General features: G+C 32.9%; 3 protein-coding genes across 7 annotated transcripts; all 3 read right to left on the bottom strand.

Moving 5' to 3' along the window:
• Positions 1-1,194: 1,194 nt before the first annotated feature.
• On the bottom strand, positions 1,195-6,188 carry LOC113857117 (cytochrome c oxidase subunit 5b-2, mitochondrial-like). 2 transcript variants are annotated; one of them, XM_027488864.1, is made up of 6 exons: positions 5,958-6,188; positions 5,797-5,885; positions 5,435-5,485; positions 3,292-3,358; positions 3,089-3,168; positions 1,215-1,521 (listed from the first exon to the last, which is right to left on the bottom strand). In XM_027488864.1, the coding sequence occupies exons 1-6, from the start codon at positions 6,094-6,096 to the stop codon at positions 1,462-1,464; spliced, it is 486 nt and encodes a 161-aa protein (XP_027344665.1). In that variant the 5' UTR covers positions 6,097-6,188; the 3' UTR covers positions 1,215-1,461. The 2 variants fall into 2 exon arrangements, with proteins under 2 accessions (XP_027344664.1, XP_027344665.1); XM_027488863.1 differs by having other exon boundaries at positions 1,195-1,521; positions 5,797-6,188.
• A 1,733-nt stretch (positions 6,189-7,921) lies between these two features.
• LOC113857070 ((6-4)DNA photolyase) lies at positions 7,922-11,496 on the bottom strand. 4 transcript variants are annotated; one of them, XM_027488765.1, is made up of 14 exons: positions 11,065-11,491; positions 10,863-10,934; positions 10,707-10,787; positions 10,413-10,583; positions 10,272-10,343; positions 10,010-10,096; positions 9,787-9,885; positions 9,618-9,701; positions 9,325-9,411; positions 9,100-9,171; positions 8,884-8,997; positions 8,670-8,757; positions 8,481-8,576; positions 7,922-8,317 (listed from the first exon to the last, which is right to left on the bottom strand). In XM_027488765.1, exons 1-14 carry the CDS (start codon positions 11,413-11,415, stop codon positions 8,136-8,138), a joined length of 1,656 nt encoding a protein of 551 aa, XP_027344566.1. In that variant the 5' UTR covers positions 11,416-11,491; the 3' UTR covers positions 7,922-8,135. The 4 variants fall into 4 exon arrangements, with proteins under 4 accessions (XP_027344566.1, XP_027344570.1, XP_027344569.1 ...); XM_027488768.1 differs by lacking the exon at positions 8,481-8,576 and having other exon boundaries at positions 7,929-8,317; positions 11,065-11,495; XM_027488767.1 differs by lacking the exon at positions 10,863-10,934 and having other exon boundaries at positions 7,955-8,317.
• A 1,976-nt stretch (positions 11,497-13,472) lies between these two features.
• LOC113857262 lies at positions 13,473-15,833 on the bottom strand. Its single transcript, XM_027489062.1, has 3 exons — positions 15,767-15,833; positions 14,252-14,764; positions 13,473-13,999 (listed from the first exon to the last, which is right to left on the bottom strand). Exons 1-3 carry the CDS (start codon positions 15,831-15,833, stop codon positions 13,473-13,475), a joined length of 1,107 nt encoding a protein of 368 aa, XP_027344863.1.
• Between the last annotated feature and the right edge of the window lie 2,874 nt (positions 15,834-18,707).

The raw sequence follows: 18,707 nt of genomic DNA, 5'->3' as shown, positions 1-18,707 counted from the left end.
TCCTTGTAACTTCAATTTGAAGGGAAAGTGAAGGATGTCTTTTATCATTATTAGTATGAGGTTATGTGTGAGACTTTGAATCTATTCTGTTCAGATGCCAATTACTTGATTTAGGTTCCATTACTTCAGTATGCAAATATTACATTTTTAAGGGTGCAGAAACGGCTAAAAGCATTTGGGATAAATCTTCCCAAGAATTAAGAATATATAGTTGTCATTTCGTTATTTTTCAATGGTTACTTTTTCTTTCGTATATTTTGCTCCTTTCCATTTAGCCTTTGCGCTATACTTTTTAATGAAATAAAAACAGGAAAAATGTATGGTCACTAATGACTATGCTCTCATTTCTACATATTGGGATGCAATAAACAGCTCCGATACTCCCATCACAAACATTTTGTATTTTTGTACTAAAAGAACTCCATCGTTTCAAGAATGAAGATTAGTTTTCTACAGCGAAGTCAAATGATTCCCTTGCCACGGTCGGACCCAAGCTACATATATATGGATTTGGAATGATAAATTCTTAAGTCCTGCATTTTAATTTTGGGGACATAAATTACGCTTTAATCTTGACATGATTGTTCTTCAAAAGCAGCTTAGATTTATTAATAAGGCATGCCAATTCTTTTTTATAATTATATGGCATACCAACTGGTTGTAGTTATCAACTTGTAAATATTTTCAAAGGGATTCAAAATCATACATCAATGGTAGTGTAATCAAATTACTAGTCACATTTTTCATTTGCTCCATACTAATTCCAGTCTACGAATTCATCATCAAACATCAATTTCTAAAGCTAATTTTTGCACAGCCAGACGAACGTTCCACATGGTTGAAATAACCAAACATTTCACGTGGCTTTTCATCTGCAAAAGATTCTTTTGTTTTTTGGTCAAGATTCCTTTCATCAGCAAAAGATTCTTCAACAAGATGATTCGTTTAAGATATTTTAGGTGTTTTAAACGTGAAAAAAATAAAGTGAAGTGAGACATAATAGAACGAAATAAAAAGGTGGAAAAACTGTGTGGTTTAGGGTGGCGAGAGAACCCTCGTGGCCATTACACTCATTCCTTTCAAATAATTATGAACACATTTTTAGCCATTCATTTCTTTGCCCCTCCCTCCCTTGCAACCCTCCAAAACATAATTCCTTTCGTTGTTTAGGTGCTTAAAATCGCTTAACGTTCCAGAAATTCAAACCGAGTTAAAGAATCATCAAGTTCTATCAATTATTTTGCAACGCACAAAACATAATCTAACAGAATTGATAGCTCAAGCAAATGAGCATCCTGCGTAATCACAGAAACTTTCTATCTCAAAAGTTGCGACATCACAAGGTATAGACAAATCAAAACCAAACATAGGCCACAGGATTTTGAAAGGCCAGAGTGTATGCTAGACAATGTCTCTTCATCTTTCCAGAATTTATTCCAGAAGGAAAATTGAAGTATGCAATCAATGATGATCATCATCGCCATGTCCATCAGGTGGTCCACCAGGTCCTACCACTTCAAGCTGTTTGGGAAAAAAAGGATAGAATAATTAGCGTCAATTTGTAAACAGTCATTTGATTAACGTCCATCAATGTTCCAAATAGCTGACAAGAATTTGATCGAAATTTGTTCTCAAAATTTGGACTCAGTTTAAAGAAACCTATGCGCTGCATTACTTGGGTTATATTCTCCCCCAATTCCCTTGCAGCCATAATAAAAATCGGCTTAGTACTTTTCATGTAGACATACATTATACGGTGTTTCTGAACCAACCATCAACTAACATTCAGTAAAGCATATTGATGACATTGGCAGAAGAAAACAAAAGTAAAATTCTGGTAAAATTTTGAACTATTCTGTTGGATTAAGTTGATAATGCGAGAACTAAATTGGTTTGTTCAAAATGACCACGAGCTAATAAAATTTTGATTCTAACAATATGTTTTGTTATTTGATAGTCATTCGCTTTCGGAAGCAGGTGCACCAGAGAACTTAGGAGGCCTATTGAATTAGTTTGCACTTATCTTAGTACAAGTGGAAGCGGTTAAGCAGAAAAACTAAGGTGCTTGGTTAAGCTTATGCAAGTGACTGATGACCTTTCTATAAGTTCTTTTCACCTCATTTCAATAAGCTTAACAGTGAAGCTTATAAAAATAAGCTTATTAAATTAAGTGCTTCCGACATAAGTTCTCATATGATATGCCCTCGTTGAATGAGACCTTAAACTGTTTACCCAAACATGCCTTTAAACCAAGTTGGCTCTAGATGATAATAGCAGCCAAACAATGAAAATATTAAATTGTAAAGGTTGAAATCATCTCACCTCTGCATTAACTAATTTAGCATGTCTTCTAAGTTCTGGCTAAAATGAGAATTATTTCACAGCAATAAGCCAAAAACCCCCCAATATCATGCAGCACCAGATAATCATACTTCAGAAAAGTCACAGGCATTCAGATTGTGGAAATAATTGAAGTTAAAGGAACTAAAAACCACTCAAAGCATATTTTAAACAAGCAGCCTCAGTCCGTGTAGCCATTAACAATCACTAAGCAACGGTGCTTGACAATCACTGTGAACAGGTGAAGCACACAAGTACGTAATTCACTCTAAATACTAACATATCTTGGGATTCAACTCTACACCTATCTAAAGTAACAACAAAAGATATCCTCAAGATTTAAATATGTTTTTCTAGTCCCTATAAATAAGGCTAAAATTGGTTTCACTCTGCATAAATTTTAAAACTTCTTAAAATGGTCCTTGTCAGTTGTCAATACTTAGCAGTGATGTCACATACATCTAGACATGTCACGTCAGCAACTATTTGATCGTAGCATGTGACGTTACATGTCAAAATACACATTATGTCATTGGTAAGTGAAGATAGGGACTAAAAAAATTTAACCATATTTATAAGAACCAAATCAATAAAAAATTTAAAGAACTAAAACCAAATTTAACCATATTTACGGGGATTAAAAACATATTTTACTCAATACCAAATGTTTCTCAACTTGCCAACCAAAAAAAAAAAAAAAAAAACTTTGCAACAGTAAAAGATATACTAAATGTCATTATGAACTTACCACAAAATACTGTGCACACACTGGACATTCGTGAGGCTTGCCTTTCTCCAGCCAGAACCAGACAACATCGTGCTCATCCTCTGCAATCAAAACAGTTCACCTCCTCAACAACTTAACCAAAATTCTAGCATTTTTCATCACCTTGGGAAGAAGTTCACATGCAAGGATAAGTTATGAAAAACAAAGAATACTCTGATACTCACCGCCTTCACCTCCTGGGCATCCGACAATCCTTTTATCATAGTAAGATTTAACAATAGCAGGTGCTTCCTATGAACCAAAACAAACAATAAAAGTATAGATGAAACATATGTAAAGTCATTATCTATTAATATTATGGCAATGTAAATCTGAATGAACTATACAAAAGGAGAGAAAGAAACAAATATACTTAGATAGGCAGATATCTCTTTCAGTAAAAAAAAATGAAAAGGGAAATATTAGGAAGCTTAAGTAAGCCACTATGGTTGGGTATAGGATAAGAAAGGCTTAGACAATCATAGATACTGTTAGATAAGAGCCCATCAATTAAATGAGGTTGAGATGGGTCAATTTTTGGTGAATTTTCCGTTCAATCTAAACCAAACCAACCTAATTAGGTCTAAGGAAGTTCGGGGTGAGTCATTGGGTTGCAAGAGAAAGAAGGTACTTTTATTAAACGTTTAATTCAAACACACACATATAAAATGTGGGGGGTTGAGATTGGGTCAAACGGGTTTGAAATCCCTAGTCTTGACACACAAACCGGATGTCATTGGGCCGACACCATTGTACCCAACCTAATCCAATAGCATGAACTGAGCAGATTTTAAGACGTACTGTCAGTTCAGGTCCATGGGTTGACCTGGACCTAAGCCCACCCCTTAGGGTTAGGACCTTATAGTTTCAAAATATTTTGGTTGCCATTATTAATATTTTTGGATATCAATAAATAGAGTCTAAAGATGTCTGGAGTCTCACTATCCTGGGTCTTTTATGGATCCAAACATATATTTGATTGTGATGATGAGTGAACAAAGCTGATGATTCGTTGAGTGTGCTTAAGACAACTAGACTATATCTATCAAGTCTAAAAGACCTGAAGACCTCAAGATGTCTAAAGACCAAGAAGAGACTAAGCTCATCAGACGTTAACTCTGACAGAATGTTTTGTTTAAGAAATTGATCAAGTCTGATTCATTTCTTCTAGCTAAAGCTTTTAAGCTAGCATGGTCATAGTTCTGCATGTCCAAGTTGCTCAGTGATAGGAGTCTGTCATTAACCATTTTGGCAAAAGAAAAGGATAACTTTTGACTGGTGCAAACTGTTAACTTGCATAGACAGAGAAAAGTCAAGCAGAAAAGTTATTCCGAAGCGACAGATATTTTGCAGATTGTCTTGAAAACAGTTTTGTATCGCAAGAGTACGATTTCAACAATTATGGCATTAATTACTTGTCAAACTGTTCTAGTTTCTCCAACGAATACAATTGAAGAAATAGATATTTTTCGAGTCTTCCATATTCCACCTCTAAATAAGAACGACACAGCTATCTTGAAGACTTTGAATTATAAATATACCAGATCTCCACATTTATGAGAAGTTAATACTATTGATTTATCCTTGCAACAATTCTGAGTTCTTAAGCCGTCTTTAAGTGCTTGTATATTATGTCTTGTGCGATCCTTTCAGCTATCTCAGAGAGAGAATACGTAACTACTTTGTGCGCAACATAGCATCAGATATCGTGTGACTGAGGGGAGCTAGATGTACTGGAAATCCTTTCTTTTTTATATCTTGCACTTAGTCTGAAGTGGTTGTATTCAAACAATATCAAAGAAATCTTATTAAACCCATTGAGTATCATCTACTGACCCAATGGTTTATGACAATGAGAACCATAGGCTTAAACCATGTAATCTACCCTAGAAGTAGCAGAAATACTCCTTCTGTCTTTCATAATCAAGACTTTTATGCTCTGTCATGCAAAAAGTTTCGGTCATACCAACATCCAAATTCCAAAACATTTTCCAATAAGTAACTACCAAGATTCAACAGTTACAACAAAGCTTGCTCTACTTATGCAGAGAGAGTCAAAGGTACTGCGTACGCCAGTGAAAATAACACGGAATAATGAATTAGAACTTAGAAGTTTTCAACACTTTCCAAATAAGAACTTGCCGTACATGCATAAATCCAGAACAGAAGATGCAATGAAGAATGAAATAGAGAACACCACTCATTCAGCCAAAATACAATGAAAGAACGATTTCCTACTATGCTATGCAATTCTTACAGTTTTCTTCTTACAAAACAAAAACTAGGCATTTATAGTAAATATAATTGAGACAAGCAAATAACACTGACCTTTGTGCCGAAGGGACCTACGGGGTGGTTTATTTCAAGAATATCCCTTCCCTAACCAAAAGAATAACAATAACACAAAATGAGAATCACCCTTCAAATGCGGAAAGCACCAACTCTACAGCAGCAAACGCTTGGTTTTGTTTAAATTGCATATAGAAAACAACACTTTAGTCGAATGGCACTTTCTTCAGCATTTTGATCATATATACATTATTTTCGTGCGTGAGAGAACAAAAAAGTATTAGTGAAGCACAGAAAAACTCATTAATGAAGAAATCCCGTTTTTACCCTAAAAATAGGACACGGAAAAATATAAGTGAAGCACATTTGGCACTCAATATAAAAGAGAGAGAGAGAGAGACCTCAAGCTCAGCCTGAAGCTCCTCGCGCTCGTGGCCAGTAGCGATAGGCATTACATCCTCAACCTTCTTTTTGATGGAAGTAGAGTCCTCTGTGAGAAGAAGAAGAAGCAACATGAGTGAATCAGACAATAAGAAACGGAAGATGCATAAGGAAAGAGTACCGGATTGGGTTGAGAGGTAGCGGGAGAAGCGAGGAAGAACGGCGAATCTGGCGGCGGCGGAAGCAGATCGGGAAGTGGAAGAAGACGAAGCAGCGACAGTTAGGGTTTTGAGGTGAGAAGAGAGAAGCCTCCGCCACATGGTGTCACTGTTTCAGTTTGATCTCAGGTCACGCCTCTTCTTTCCCTTTCACTTCGTCGATTCCCAAATTGTAATTCTCACTTTGCCAATTGCCAGAGCCAAACACAGTGGTGAACCCAAGATGGGACCGACCAGCGGATTGACTTTCCCACGTGAGAGATACCAAGCACGTGCCACTCACTTCTTGTCCATTTTTGTTGTGTGTTGATGGACACAATCAAAATTAACTTCATTGTATTTTAAATTTTAGTGTTTTTGTCCATATATTTTTTTTCCTTAAACTTTAATTTCCAATGATATTATACTATATTATATTTTTTATATATAGAGAGAGATAGATGGTCTTTATTACATTTCTATTAATTATTAAATAAAAATTTAAAGTAAGAAACTTAAATTTATATACTTAAAATTAATGAGACTAAAATTACATATAAATTAAAATATAGGGCTAAAAGTATAATTAAGTGAGATATAACGATATAAAAAAAAAAAAGAAAAATCATTTGATGCCTAGTTAAAAAAATTAAAAATCTAGTAAGTTTATTTAATATTTTTATTCTATAAACTTATGAACAGGCAAATACAAAAAAAAAATTGTAAGAAAGGTCTCTTCACTCAAAATTCAAAAATAATTAACAAAAAAAATGGATCAATTAAATCAATAAATGGTTGATATATTACTGCATACAAAGTACATTAATAAAATTTCAATTTTATATTATCACCACTCTCAAAATAAAGGAATCAAATAACTTAGATTTGTCATTTCAGGTTACATGTACCTTCTATGAACCATTGCGTAACTAATGTTTCTGAAATTAGAAAGATTGTTAAATTGTTGAACTCACAATTCACATAATATTTCAATGGTTCACTGTAATCACAAAGTGAAACATCCAACATGCATTACATATCAAATTTATTTCAATTCATACTTATATGTAATTGTCGTATGTGCACGCCCTTTTAATTTGGTATATACGTTTTTTCTTATTAGAAATAATATATTATAGTTTATATAAATTTAAAACAAATATTGATTTGATAAAAACACATTGGTATGGGTTTGATAAATATCTTGGACATTTTTTTTGGTATGTAATTATCTTTTACGTGTACATATGAATATTCAAATGCAGTCCCAACTGGACCGATTTATTTGACTTTGGACTATGATATATACTCCTTCACGTTTTAAATATAAATACATAATTAAATTACGCTAATTAAAAATAATAATTAATCTTATTTAATATTTTTTAAAAATAAACTACATTCTCTAACTTCTAGATTATTTGAGAAAGATTTATCAAAGGTAAATATCATTAGTTAAAGGTTTAAATTCATATCCTAAATGTTAAAAATTAAGAAGTCATTTAACATCTTAATGAAAGAAAATTAAATTCCGACAACTAGTTTCAAAGAGATTTCTCTTTTCATTTTGAAAGTTATATAAAATTATTAATTAATGTCTTAAAAATAAATAAAGTCACTTAAAGTAAGATTTGAATTAAATAAGCATATTTTAGAGATAATTTTATTAAATAGTGTGAAATTAGTTAAAATTTATTTATATTTTAGACCACTATAGCTCAAGGACATATTTTATCGGATATATTTTTTCATCATAAATTTATTTTAACATATTGCCAATATAAAAATTTTACACTATCAATTAATTAAATAATATTTTATATTATTTTTAAAATCATTATCACAAAAGTAATAATTTTCAATGATATAATAATATACGATTATTGATAATGAAAAAAAAATTGTATATAATGCAATACAATTAAATTATAATATGTATGTACGTATGCAATATAATGTGAAATAATAATTATAAATTGTTCCCAATTTAGCATCTCTGTCTATTTTATGTATGCAATTCATTGAGAATTTGGCATCTATGTCTATGTCATACATTACATACAGGTGTGATGCAAAATCTAATGATACTGAAAATTAATATTCAAGCATGCATAAACTGCAACTCAAAGCAAAACAGTTTTTAAAAGTAGTAAAATTTTGGCTCAGCCAATCAGCAGTTGCCTAGATCTTTTAGCTTTACCCTGTTGCTCTTCCCCTTCATCTAATTTCCTTCTCAACTTTTTCAGATCTTCTTCACTAACCAAGCCATTCAATTCTTTATTCAATGCATATGCCTCACCCATTTTCCTTCTGCACTCTTTACTTGCAGAATCATGAGAAACAACTGAAAGAGAATAGGCAAGTATAGCATGGACTTTATCAGAAAAAATATTGTAAAAGCTTATTCAAGCCATGTGCTTTTGCCTTTCTGGCTATTAACATGCATATATTCATACAATATATGTTAATTTGTATATAACAATTGCACCCTGAACGACAGAACTTACTAGGCTTTGGGTAGTCTTTGCCAATTATACAATTTGCTTTTGTCTGAATGCTTAGAGGTGCAGTCCATGGTTCATAAATGTACTCCCTAGGCATATCTGCTCACAGATATTGATTTCTAGGTTCTAACATCTTAAAATACGAAATTGACTAGCTGATAGAACATGATTGATGAGGGAACTTAAACATACCTTTTAAGAGTGGGAGAAAATGCCTAATATAGTCTCCATTAGGGTCATACTTCTTACCAAAAGTGGTAGGAGAATAGATACGATTATACTGACCATGATAGAAAATACATGAGATAAGGGTCCATGCAAAATTCAGGATTCAACCTCTGAAGCAGAAAATTTTAGTCACTTTACACTGAAAATTAAGAACTAACTGATGCAGTATACTTCATACCTGATAAAAGAAAGATGAACATGAGAGCCACATCCAATTTCCATTATTAATTGCCCAATCTGAATCAATCAAAAGCCTCTCAAAGACATCACGTCCTTTTTCCCAGTGAACAAACTGTCAGCGACTCAGTAAAAACAAATAACATTAGCATAGAACAACAATGTTATAGTATAATTAATTTGGCATTGGCATGCTTCAAGTATTGAAATCATATACCAGATCACCACGCGTTAGAAAACACGCAACAGAATGTCGTGCTAGATGATGCATCCAACCCCATTGCCGTAGCTACAACATGAAATGATTATTTCAAATGCACTTCCTAAGTGAGAAGGCTGATAATAAAATGTATCACAAGAGACTAGTTTTTAGGCATGCAAATTCAAAATAATACAAATATTGCCCATTGTCTCATTTGGAAAAGGATGTTAAAACCCAAACCTGGATCATGATAGCATCAATCCAAGGAAATCCTGTCCTAGCCTCCCTCCAAGCCTCTAGCAGTTTATCATCATCCTTCCAAGGAATCTATAATATATATTTTAAATAACATTAATTATAATTAGGCGGGTGTCACATTTACTTTCATAAATCAGTATTAATCTCTGACAACATCAACCTCATACTGATAGTCAAAGATTCAACAACAAACAAGCCTTATTCCATTCACACAATATCGTCATGAGTGATCTATGTAAATGTTTCGACAAGATTTATGTTGACTGTTATCACACCTGCTTGCATATCCTATTGCCTTTCATTCTATCAAAATTTGGAGTCCCAAAAGCTGCCGTGTAAAAGAAGTCTCGCCACAACAGCTGCACCAGTCAACAAGGCCATAACTTCAGTTTCCTAAAAAAAAATTCGAGAAAATACAGCACTAACTTCAGGAGATAGCAGGACCTGTCCGATAAGAGAAACAGGTGGTGATGTATGCTTTGGCAGACTTTTATATACATCTTGAATGCACTGGTAGAAATATCTAGCAGAGAGACAACCAAACTGCCAAGGAGGTTAGCAAAAATAAAATATATAGAACAGATACCAAGATTCATGTGTGGTTAATAGTGCAATCAAACAAAATGGACATATTAAACAAACTCAACTGTAACAGGTTTTGACTTACTTTCAGGTAAGGTGATAAAACAGTTGTTGCTGGCTTAAGAAATGCAGATGGATTGCCCTTGGGTTTCTCAAAGTTTGCCACCCACTTCTAAGATCACAAAAATAAGAAAATAAGGCATGCTACCAAATTATGTTACATTCCCAATTGCATGCAATTGATCTTTCAGCAAGAAACATCGATTTCATATGAGAATACCGATGAATTGGCATTGCAGCATGGAGCTTACAGTTTATATTTTCAAACGCTAGAGTTTACAAAGCACCTTGTCTTTCATGCATTCAGCCAACCTCTTCAACGCTTCTGATTCACCACCTTTGAAAGGAGAGAACTCATCCTGAACATAACAACTTCTCTCATTAGGTACTCATGAAGACATATAATCTGAAATATATAACATGCACACCTGTTCATCATCTCCATATCCAAGATCTCTGATTGTTGGAACTTCAGAAATTTGACAACTTCCAAGATGGCCAAGTGGAGGAAGTGAAGAGTGCACGGTTGAGAGAGGGGATGGCGGGTCCCCAGCAAGCTTGACAAAAGATTGATAACTAAGAGGTGGCTTCCCTCCATTCTATTTTGGCATTGGCACAAAAACATAGACAAGTGATCACAAGTTAATATAATCAGAACAAAAACAACAAGGAATGTCATAGGAATAAAAAATTGAAATAATTTCTTCAAGCTTCAATTTCACCTTCTTTATAATATCCATGGGATCGAAGAGTGTGTGGCTTACAGGAGAGAAAACCTCAATTCCAGCAGCAAGTGCAAAGTTCTGTCAACAGATGCATACCCATTAACAATAACTACTAACCAAAACCAACACACCCTTTGACAACATAAACAGTACCTTAACTTTGATATCCAGAGCCTGATAATAAGGTTCAGTGTCGTACTCAAAGCACAGCTTCTTCACATTCCACTGAAGCAACAAACAGAAATGACTACCTTAAATTTTGTCTCTATCTGCAAAAAAGTTCCAAACTTTTCGGCAAAATAGAATAGAACAATATAGGGATGTTGTCATGTTGATGGTTGTTAACTTGTCATACCTCCTTCAAGCACCGAATAACAACTTCAGCAGGGTCACCTTTAAGAATCAAAAGTCGAGAGCCAAGGTTTTTGAGGTTGAGGTCAAGGTCAAGGAGGCTCTCCAGCAAGAACGTGATGCGGTTGAGACCCGCACGAGAGGACCCGGGAGAGAAAGCATGCGGGTCGGGCTTCATGTAATGCGGGTCGATCACGAAGACAGGGTAGAGATGAGAAGCCCCTCGGGTAGCGAAATCGAGAGCCAGGTTGTCGTGGATCCGAAGACCCTTCCGGAACCACAAGAGAGAACCCGACCCGGATGCCATCAAAGTGGTATTGCTGTTGCCAGTGGCACAATAAGGAGACAACCGCATGGAACCACCCAACTCCTTTGCTTCGAGCGATTAACTAACATTTTCAGATTCGAGTTGGTCTTTTCTAACGTGCGCCGGGAGTTGTACTTAGTTCAACTATGCTGTGGCAAGTGCAACTGGGTCCACTGAAAATTTAGTTTACGCCATCGGCGTATCTTAGAAGTGGTTCCGATGGGGGGGAAATGTAACGGTCCCTAAATTGCCACGTTGTGTCTTATATGCCACTTACTGTTCCCCCCCTCTGAATTCAATTAATTCTCAAGTTTATAATAAAATAATTTAATTTAATGTCTTTAGTTTTTACTCCTTTTAGTATTTTTTTAATTTTTTAAATATTAATTTATTTTTTATTTTAAAATTTTATCCAATAATTAATAAAAATATAATAGAAAAATGAAAAAAGTATAAAAAATAAAATGTATAAAATATAATAAACATTTTAATCTTAGAGTGAAAAACTGAATTTGAACATTTGAAAAATTAAAGATATTAAATGTAAGTAATTAAAATTAAAGAAACTAAAATCATACGTACATTAAAATTTAGACACTAAAAGCGTAACTAATAATTTTTTATTATTATAACTTTCTTTTTTAATTGTCATGTTATCTTGAAAATTTATTACTTGTTATTATTCAGACGGATTGTTTTACTTAATTATAACCTATTTTGTAACTCTATGTACATCTAGAAGTTATCTTTGTTTCTGTATGTTGTAAGTACACATAATTATAAGAGAACTTAATAAATAGGAGCATATGATTTCTTTTACTACCCAATGCCTTTATAAACTTAACAAAAGAAAGATTTGAAACTATACACTAGTTTGGATGTGTTTGAATCCAACAAGTGTTATAATAATAATAATAATCCAACTTGTTTAACTTGTCGCCAATAAACTTCCAATAGTGGGTATAGTATCATCAATCCAGCAACCATTTTAATTTACCGTTCATCGTTATCAATAATTACATTTATCAAAATCGTATATTAATTTTATAAAAAAATTATGAAACGAAAAAATGTTTAGCACTAATTACAAACCAATTATTATTATTATTAGCTTTGGCTATCAATATTGATGAAAAGGCATCTTAACGCTTCATTCAACCACAGATAATAAACTGTGGCATAAAACGATTCCTGCTCCCGAAATACTGTATTTAGGTTACCAAAGAAAAAATATACATTATTCTCTCATGGATGAAAATGTAAGGAGAAATTTTGTGCTATAAACGATTATGATGTGTTCATATTTAATTATTTCTCTTATTCTCATATATTTCTTTTTCTTTAATTTCTCTACATCTTTTACTTATCTCCTCTTTAATAAAATATATATACACACTTGAAAAAAGTGTGTCAAACAATTTTTCCCTGAGACATAAATAATTTCCTAGATTTATTTTTCTTTGGATGCACTTCTTAATATGCTTTAAGTGCATTATTGAAATAGACTGATTTGTTTGTTTTTCAATTGTCTTTTTGGGGTCTCTTTCGTGAGTGGGTGGTTCCATTTTACTATAAGCCTTTTCGTGTAAGATGAATCTGTGCAACAACCATGTGAGTTGCTGCAGTGATGGTTAGTATTAATTAATATTTGTCAATCATTTTCAAGTATCAAATGATTACATTCAAAGGTTTCGCAAGGGAGATTTGGATTTCATTCAAGCAAAGTGCCTCTTGATTCGTGTAGCCAACTTTTTTCATTACATTGTTTTGAGATACATATGGATAAAAGTATTCATTAATTAAATTGAAATGGCAACTTTCTTCTAATTAGTTAAGTTTATTGGAAAACACATCGACGCGTGAATATCATTATTTGTTACTACAAAATTCACCCTCATATTCAAAACACTGCATAATTCACACACCTCTCAATCTTTTCATCCCTTTCAATCCGATGTGTCATTGTTGAAAGAGTGTCAACAACTCTTTCTCCTTACATGATTGAAACGTGTAGTTTATATGGTCGACTAAATGGATGATCAAGGTAACAACATGCATTTTGACTTCTGATTGAACTAGCTAGCCATGCAACTTGATCAAGCACGTTAAGGATAACGTACACTAAGCAATCTTACATCGTCTATTACGGGTCCACAAAGTGAACCGGAGTTATCATTCTTCATTGTGTAAAATGTGCTTAAGAACCTTACACGTGTGCGTGTTGACACAGCCTTGAATCGAAGCTTGCCTCTAATGAACCCTCCTTTGCCCTTAGACTGATATTGGACTTGGACAGTGTCTCTACCGGCAAATGCTTCTACCACCATGGAACCTGCACATAAATTGTTGGCATCACCCACGGCAAAAGTAAGGTCATAAACCTTGCCTATTGTTGTTATGACCATTTGTGCAATGGCACTCTCCTTTCCCGCAACAAGTTCAATGGCTCTTTGTCCCTCAGGGACAGCAAAGTGATCAGAATCAATGTACTTTACAGCCTTGAGAGACTCAACCATCCATCCTGGCAAAGGACTATGAGCATCCTCAATGTGGGGTGGGATCAAAACCCCCCAAGATTCCTTGGGGAGCACATATGGCCCTTCTTCAAAGTTTCCATTTTTCAACAAACTGTCTGTACCCACATTGCAATATTTCAACTTTAGTCAACATAGTTGTGTGGGAACTACATGAATATTGCAATAAAAAAGAAACAATAAATCTCCAACACTCGCCTTTAAATGCTTAAAAGTAAAATGTATATACATGTTACCACGGAATTTTCTTTCTAGTTAGCTAGACCTAAAGAATAATTATTAAAAAAAAAGATCATGTAAGAATTATTTATGAATGTGTATATCAAGAGTGGAGGGAAGAGAGAATTTACCTCTGGTTCGTTTGGGTGAGTACAAAACTTTCAAGGCAACAGAGTCAATAAGTGGACCACATGCAGGATCCTCCTCCATGCCAGGGTTATGGATCACGATTTCCACTTGAGGGTAATCAGCTCGGAACCCACATGCATAAGAGTCAAAACCATTGCTACCATACATAGTCTGAATGGGAAACACTCCCCAATCACTCTTCTCATTGGTTGGTACCACAGACACGTTGAGTTTCTCCTCTTGTGCACAAGTGCGAGCTGCACTGAAAGTTAAGGAATAGAACATACCCTTCACAAGCTCAATCTTCTGCTTAATGGAAGCTTCATTGCCAAGCCTTATAGCATAGTTACCCTGAGGCACAACCAACAACATGTCACCCTGTTTTTGCCCTGCTTTTATGTATTCAACGATTCCTGAAATTTTCCAATGGGGAATGGCATTGTGCCCAGTTACTACTGACCCCTTCAACTCTGATGGTTTTGGCCCAAGCTCGAAGTCTCCATTTGGCAACAAACCTGAAAAAAATATTGTTTTTAAAGTATAAAAAAAATTGTATTAATTCACGATTTTAGCTCTTAGAAGATTGTGTTTCTTTACTATAACAAAATAGTCCCAAGATTATAAATATCAATTACTTTATTCTTCGATTTTATTAAAAAGTTTTTACTTTAATTTATTTTCAACACATTATCGGTTGAAATGAATCACATTTTGTAAAATTAACAATTAAAGTGAAAAAAAAATGGGGTTTACTCAAGTTAACAATCTAGAACTAAATTAAGTATCTGGAATTGGACTATGACTAACAATGGGCAATTGTTTGAGATCCAGCACAAAAAGAAGAGGCCAATTTTGTCATAGTAAAAATATGATTTAAGATAAATATTAATAACAATAAGATAATGCCTAAAAGATGACGAGATGGATTTTGCTTTGCCGATTCAGAATGCAACATCTACGTAACTACGTCCAAAGCAAAATGACTGGCATTTCACATGGTCTCCTCACATGCAATACTGCAAATCCTACGTAATATATTACAGTAATATACTATTTATTAATTTGAAAATATCAATCTCAATATCACAAGCAAATTAATGATTGTTGAAAACAAGAATGAAATTATTGAACATATAATCACAAACTTGTTTTAGTCGTCGAAAAAGTTGGTAGCAATTCAGCTCTCACAAACACCAAGCTCAGCTGAAAGTATAATTAACAAACCTACCCACTTAGCAAAGTATATATTATATTTAAGATTGGAGGAATCAACTTCTTCATAACCTTGCTGCGGATTATATATATATATATATATATATATATATATGGTGTCTGTGTTAAGACTTCAAAATTCTTATGCCTAGGAAAAACATTCATAATTCTGAACCTATTCGAGAAATGCATTGAATTGCTTGATTTTCTCATAATAATTGAAGAATTTGAAATGTGCAAAAGAACAAGAGGAGTAATTTTACATGCATGCATCTAAATATATAAAAAAAAGAGTAAATATATACCATCAGTGATGGACAAAGAGACATGGGAGGTTGCGAAGAATAGGACTAATAGCAGTTTAAGCTTCATTTTCATGTGAGAGCACTTCACTTGTTGTCAAGAATTCATGTGCAAGCATTGCGTTTTAAATGAATGATATATTGAAAACGCCACTGCGTTTGAAGGTAAACTACATGAATTGCCACTGGAACTATTCTAAATTAAAAAATCAACTTCTCAAGATTCAAGAAGATACATTTGTCCCAAACAAATCTGCGACGACGTTGAAATTAATTTTATTTGTTTAATGTTATAAAGTTATAATACAGCTCATATGTCCTCTGTTTTATTGGGTGAGTAACGAGATTGACACAAAACTTTGTCTTTCTAAATTATGAAAGCGGCTATTTTTAGAATTATCCACTTTCATATAATAATAAATAAATAAAGTGGGGCCCTATGATACATGATGAATCAATGTAAAATATTTTCTTTATGAATTATGGTGCCCTTGCTGAAGTTAATTACATTGTGCTTATATTTTCTCTTCATATTTTGTTATTTAAATGATAGTATTTTTTGTTGTTTGGTATCTTAATATATATAAATAACTGTCTTGTTTGTTAAATTTGATTTGAAAATGATACATTAAAATCTCAACAAAATTTGTATAGTTCGCTTTGCAAAAAAGTAACCAAGTTTCAAATGGAGTACTTACATTGTCGGTTGCTACCTATTCTTGTCCTATTAATGAAAGGGTTCTTATAAAATTCCCACTGAAAACTAGAGGAGGAGAAAGATAGAAATTGGAAAGAAATTAATGTTCATTGAGACATCGTTAAATCCCAATCTACAAATAGCAAAAATATTTCTACAAAAAGACAAGGATAATATTTAAAAAAATATTTTCTATAAAAATACTATTTTCAAATTTAAATTTTTATTTCAAAAAATTATATTCGATGTAGAATACAATTGATATATATACATAGAAAAAATTATCGTTTTTCGTTATTACAGTTTTAGCCCCATCATGGATTTGCATTTGTTTCACCATCATAAATTATGGAAATAAAAATGTTAAATTGATTTAGAAATCACCGTATTTGAGCAAAAATTGATTTTGGAATTCATTGTGAAGAAAAGAAAAAGTATTAAAAGAGGTCTTTATTTTAACATTGGAATGTATGTACTTTAAGTAATAAGATATTATATAAAACCTAGAAAAATGAATTTACAAAACAAAACGCAAGGAAAATGACCATGTTGTCCTGCGAATTTGATCATGTTCATATGATTCTTCTCTTAAGACTGAGTTGCCATGTTCTTTGGATCAAAATGACAAGAATATATCAGCATCAAACCTGGGAATGTGCAATCATGGAGCTGGTATCAAATGTTATCCTATGCAGGAGGCAACCCATGTGACATGGTAAGGGACTTTGATTTCAGTGTACCTTAAACTACCAACAAATAAGGTTTCTTTTTTTTAAAAAAACTTTTTTTTTTTGGTTTTTTCCTATTTGGTCGGCAACAATTTTATAAATTTTACAAAATGAGTAAATTTGGTATTAAGCAAATGATAATGATTTAGAGGCAGCTAGAGAACAATTGCATGTATGTACAAATATTAGACAACAGTTAACGTGCTTGTTTGTGTTTCTGTATCTAGTTCGTTTGGTCGTATCTATTCAGGTTCATTAGCAAAAGTTGAAGACCTGCAATTTGAAAAGAATAATTATAAACCTGAAAAAAAAATAACAAAAAAAAAAATATTATGCAAAATTTACTTAAAGAAATTGTTTAAGCAAATTTTATAAATTCACCACTATCTTCCACGTATGTGAGAGAGAAGGGAGTAGGTAAAAGGAGTTTAATCTTGAAAAAGGTAAGAGTTAAAATTTTTTGTTATTTTTTAGTATTTGTATCTATCGAATAAAGAAACTGAAATTACAAAAGTATTGAATATTTTTGTGTATACATTTTTAAGGTATTAAATATATTTGCTTTCTCATTTAATATTTTTTATAAAGTAGTAAGAAAATTAATAAAAGAATATTTAGGGGAGGATATAGGCATTCTGGTTTGGAGAAAAGAAAGTCAGAATATCAAATAACTCAAAATGTATAAAAATTAAATATATTTTTATATTTCATTTTGACCAAAAAGGAATTATTTTTATTCTATAAAAGCTTAAAAGCAGTGCTTGTGTGTCAAATATTGCAATTACTCTTTCGTCACTGATCACTTAGGCAGGGGAATGAATCAAATAAATAAATCACACCTCTAAAGTCACGAATGTACTTTAAATAGAAATGTGTGAAATTGTATAAATTGGTTACTTTAAAAAAATAACAACTTTATGATTTTCTATACATAAGTATACATTTCAGAATTCACAATATCAACCGCTATGTTTTCAACAAGTAATTAAAACTAAAAACTCTACATTTTCACTCTAAACTGCACCCTTCAACAGCATAAAAATCGAACTTGTGGTAAGTGATGAGCTTTGCAGTTGCATTATTCTTATATTGCACCCTTTGGTGGCTACAAATTTAAACAAGAGTTTCCTAATGTACAGAAACAAAAAAGTGTTAACATACAGAATAATTATTTATTTGAAGAAACATGTAGACTAATGAATAATACTAAATGAAATTATTTATTTATTTATTTTGGTCATGAATGAAAATTTTTAGTATGAACATGTCAGTGGATGTCTATGCCATTTGTTGCAGGAAATTTTATTTAGGCTTTACAATTTGGGGTGAACCCATATGCACTCCCTATGACCATGGGCCTTTTAAGAACCATATTATTACAAATAAACTAAATCATATAGCATCTAATTTCAATCATACATCTAAGAAAATGATAAATAAAAACTAGGAGATGGGTGAAGAGACGAAAAGCCAGAAACAGCTATAGAAATCATATTCATACACATAGATTAAAGTGTCC

Source organism: Abrus precatorius, unplaced genomic scaffold, assembly GCF_003935025.1.
Source record: "Abrus precatorius isolate BTA unplaced genomic scaffold, Abrus_2018 Scaffold153, whole genome shotgun sequence".
NCBI classification, from domain to species: Eukaryota; Viridiplantae; Streptophyta; class Magnoliopsida; order Fabales; family Fabaceae; genus Abrus; species Abrus precatorius.
Note: the sequence above shows the minus strand (reverse complement) of the source record. Positions and strands in the feature narration are given on the sequence as shown.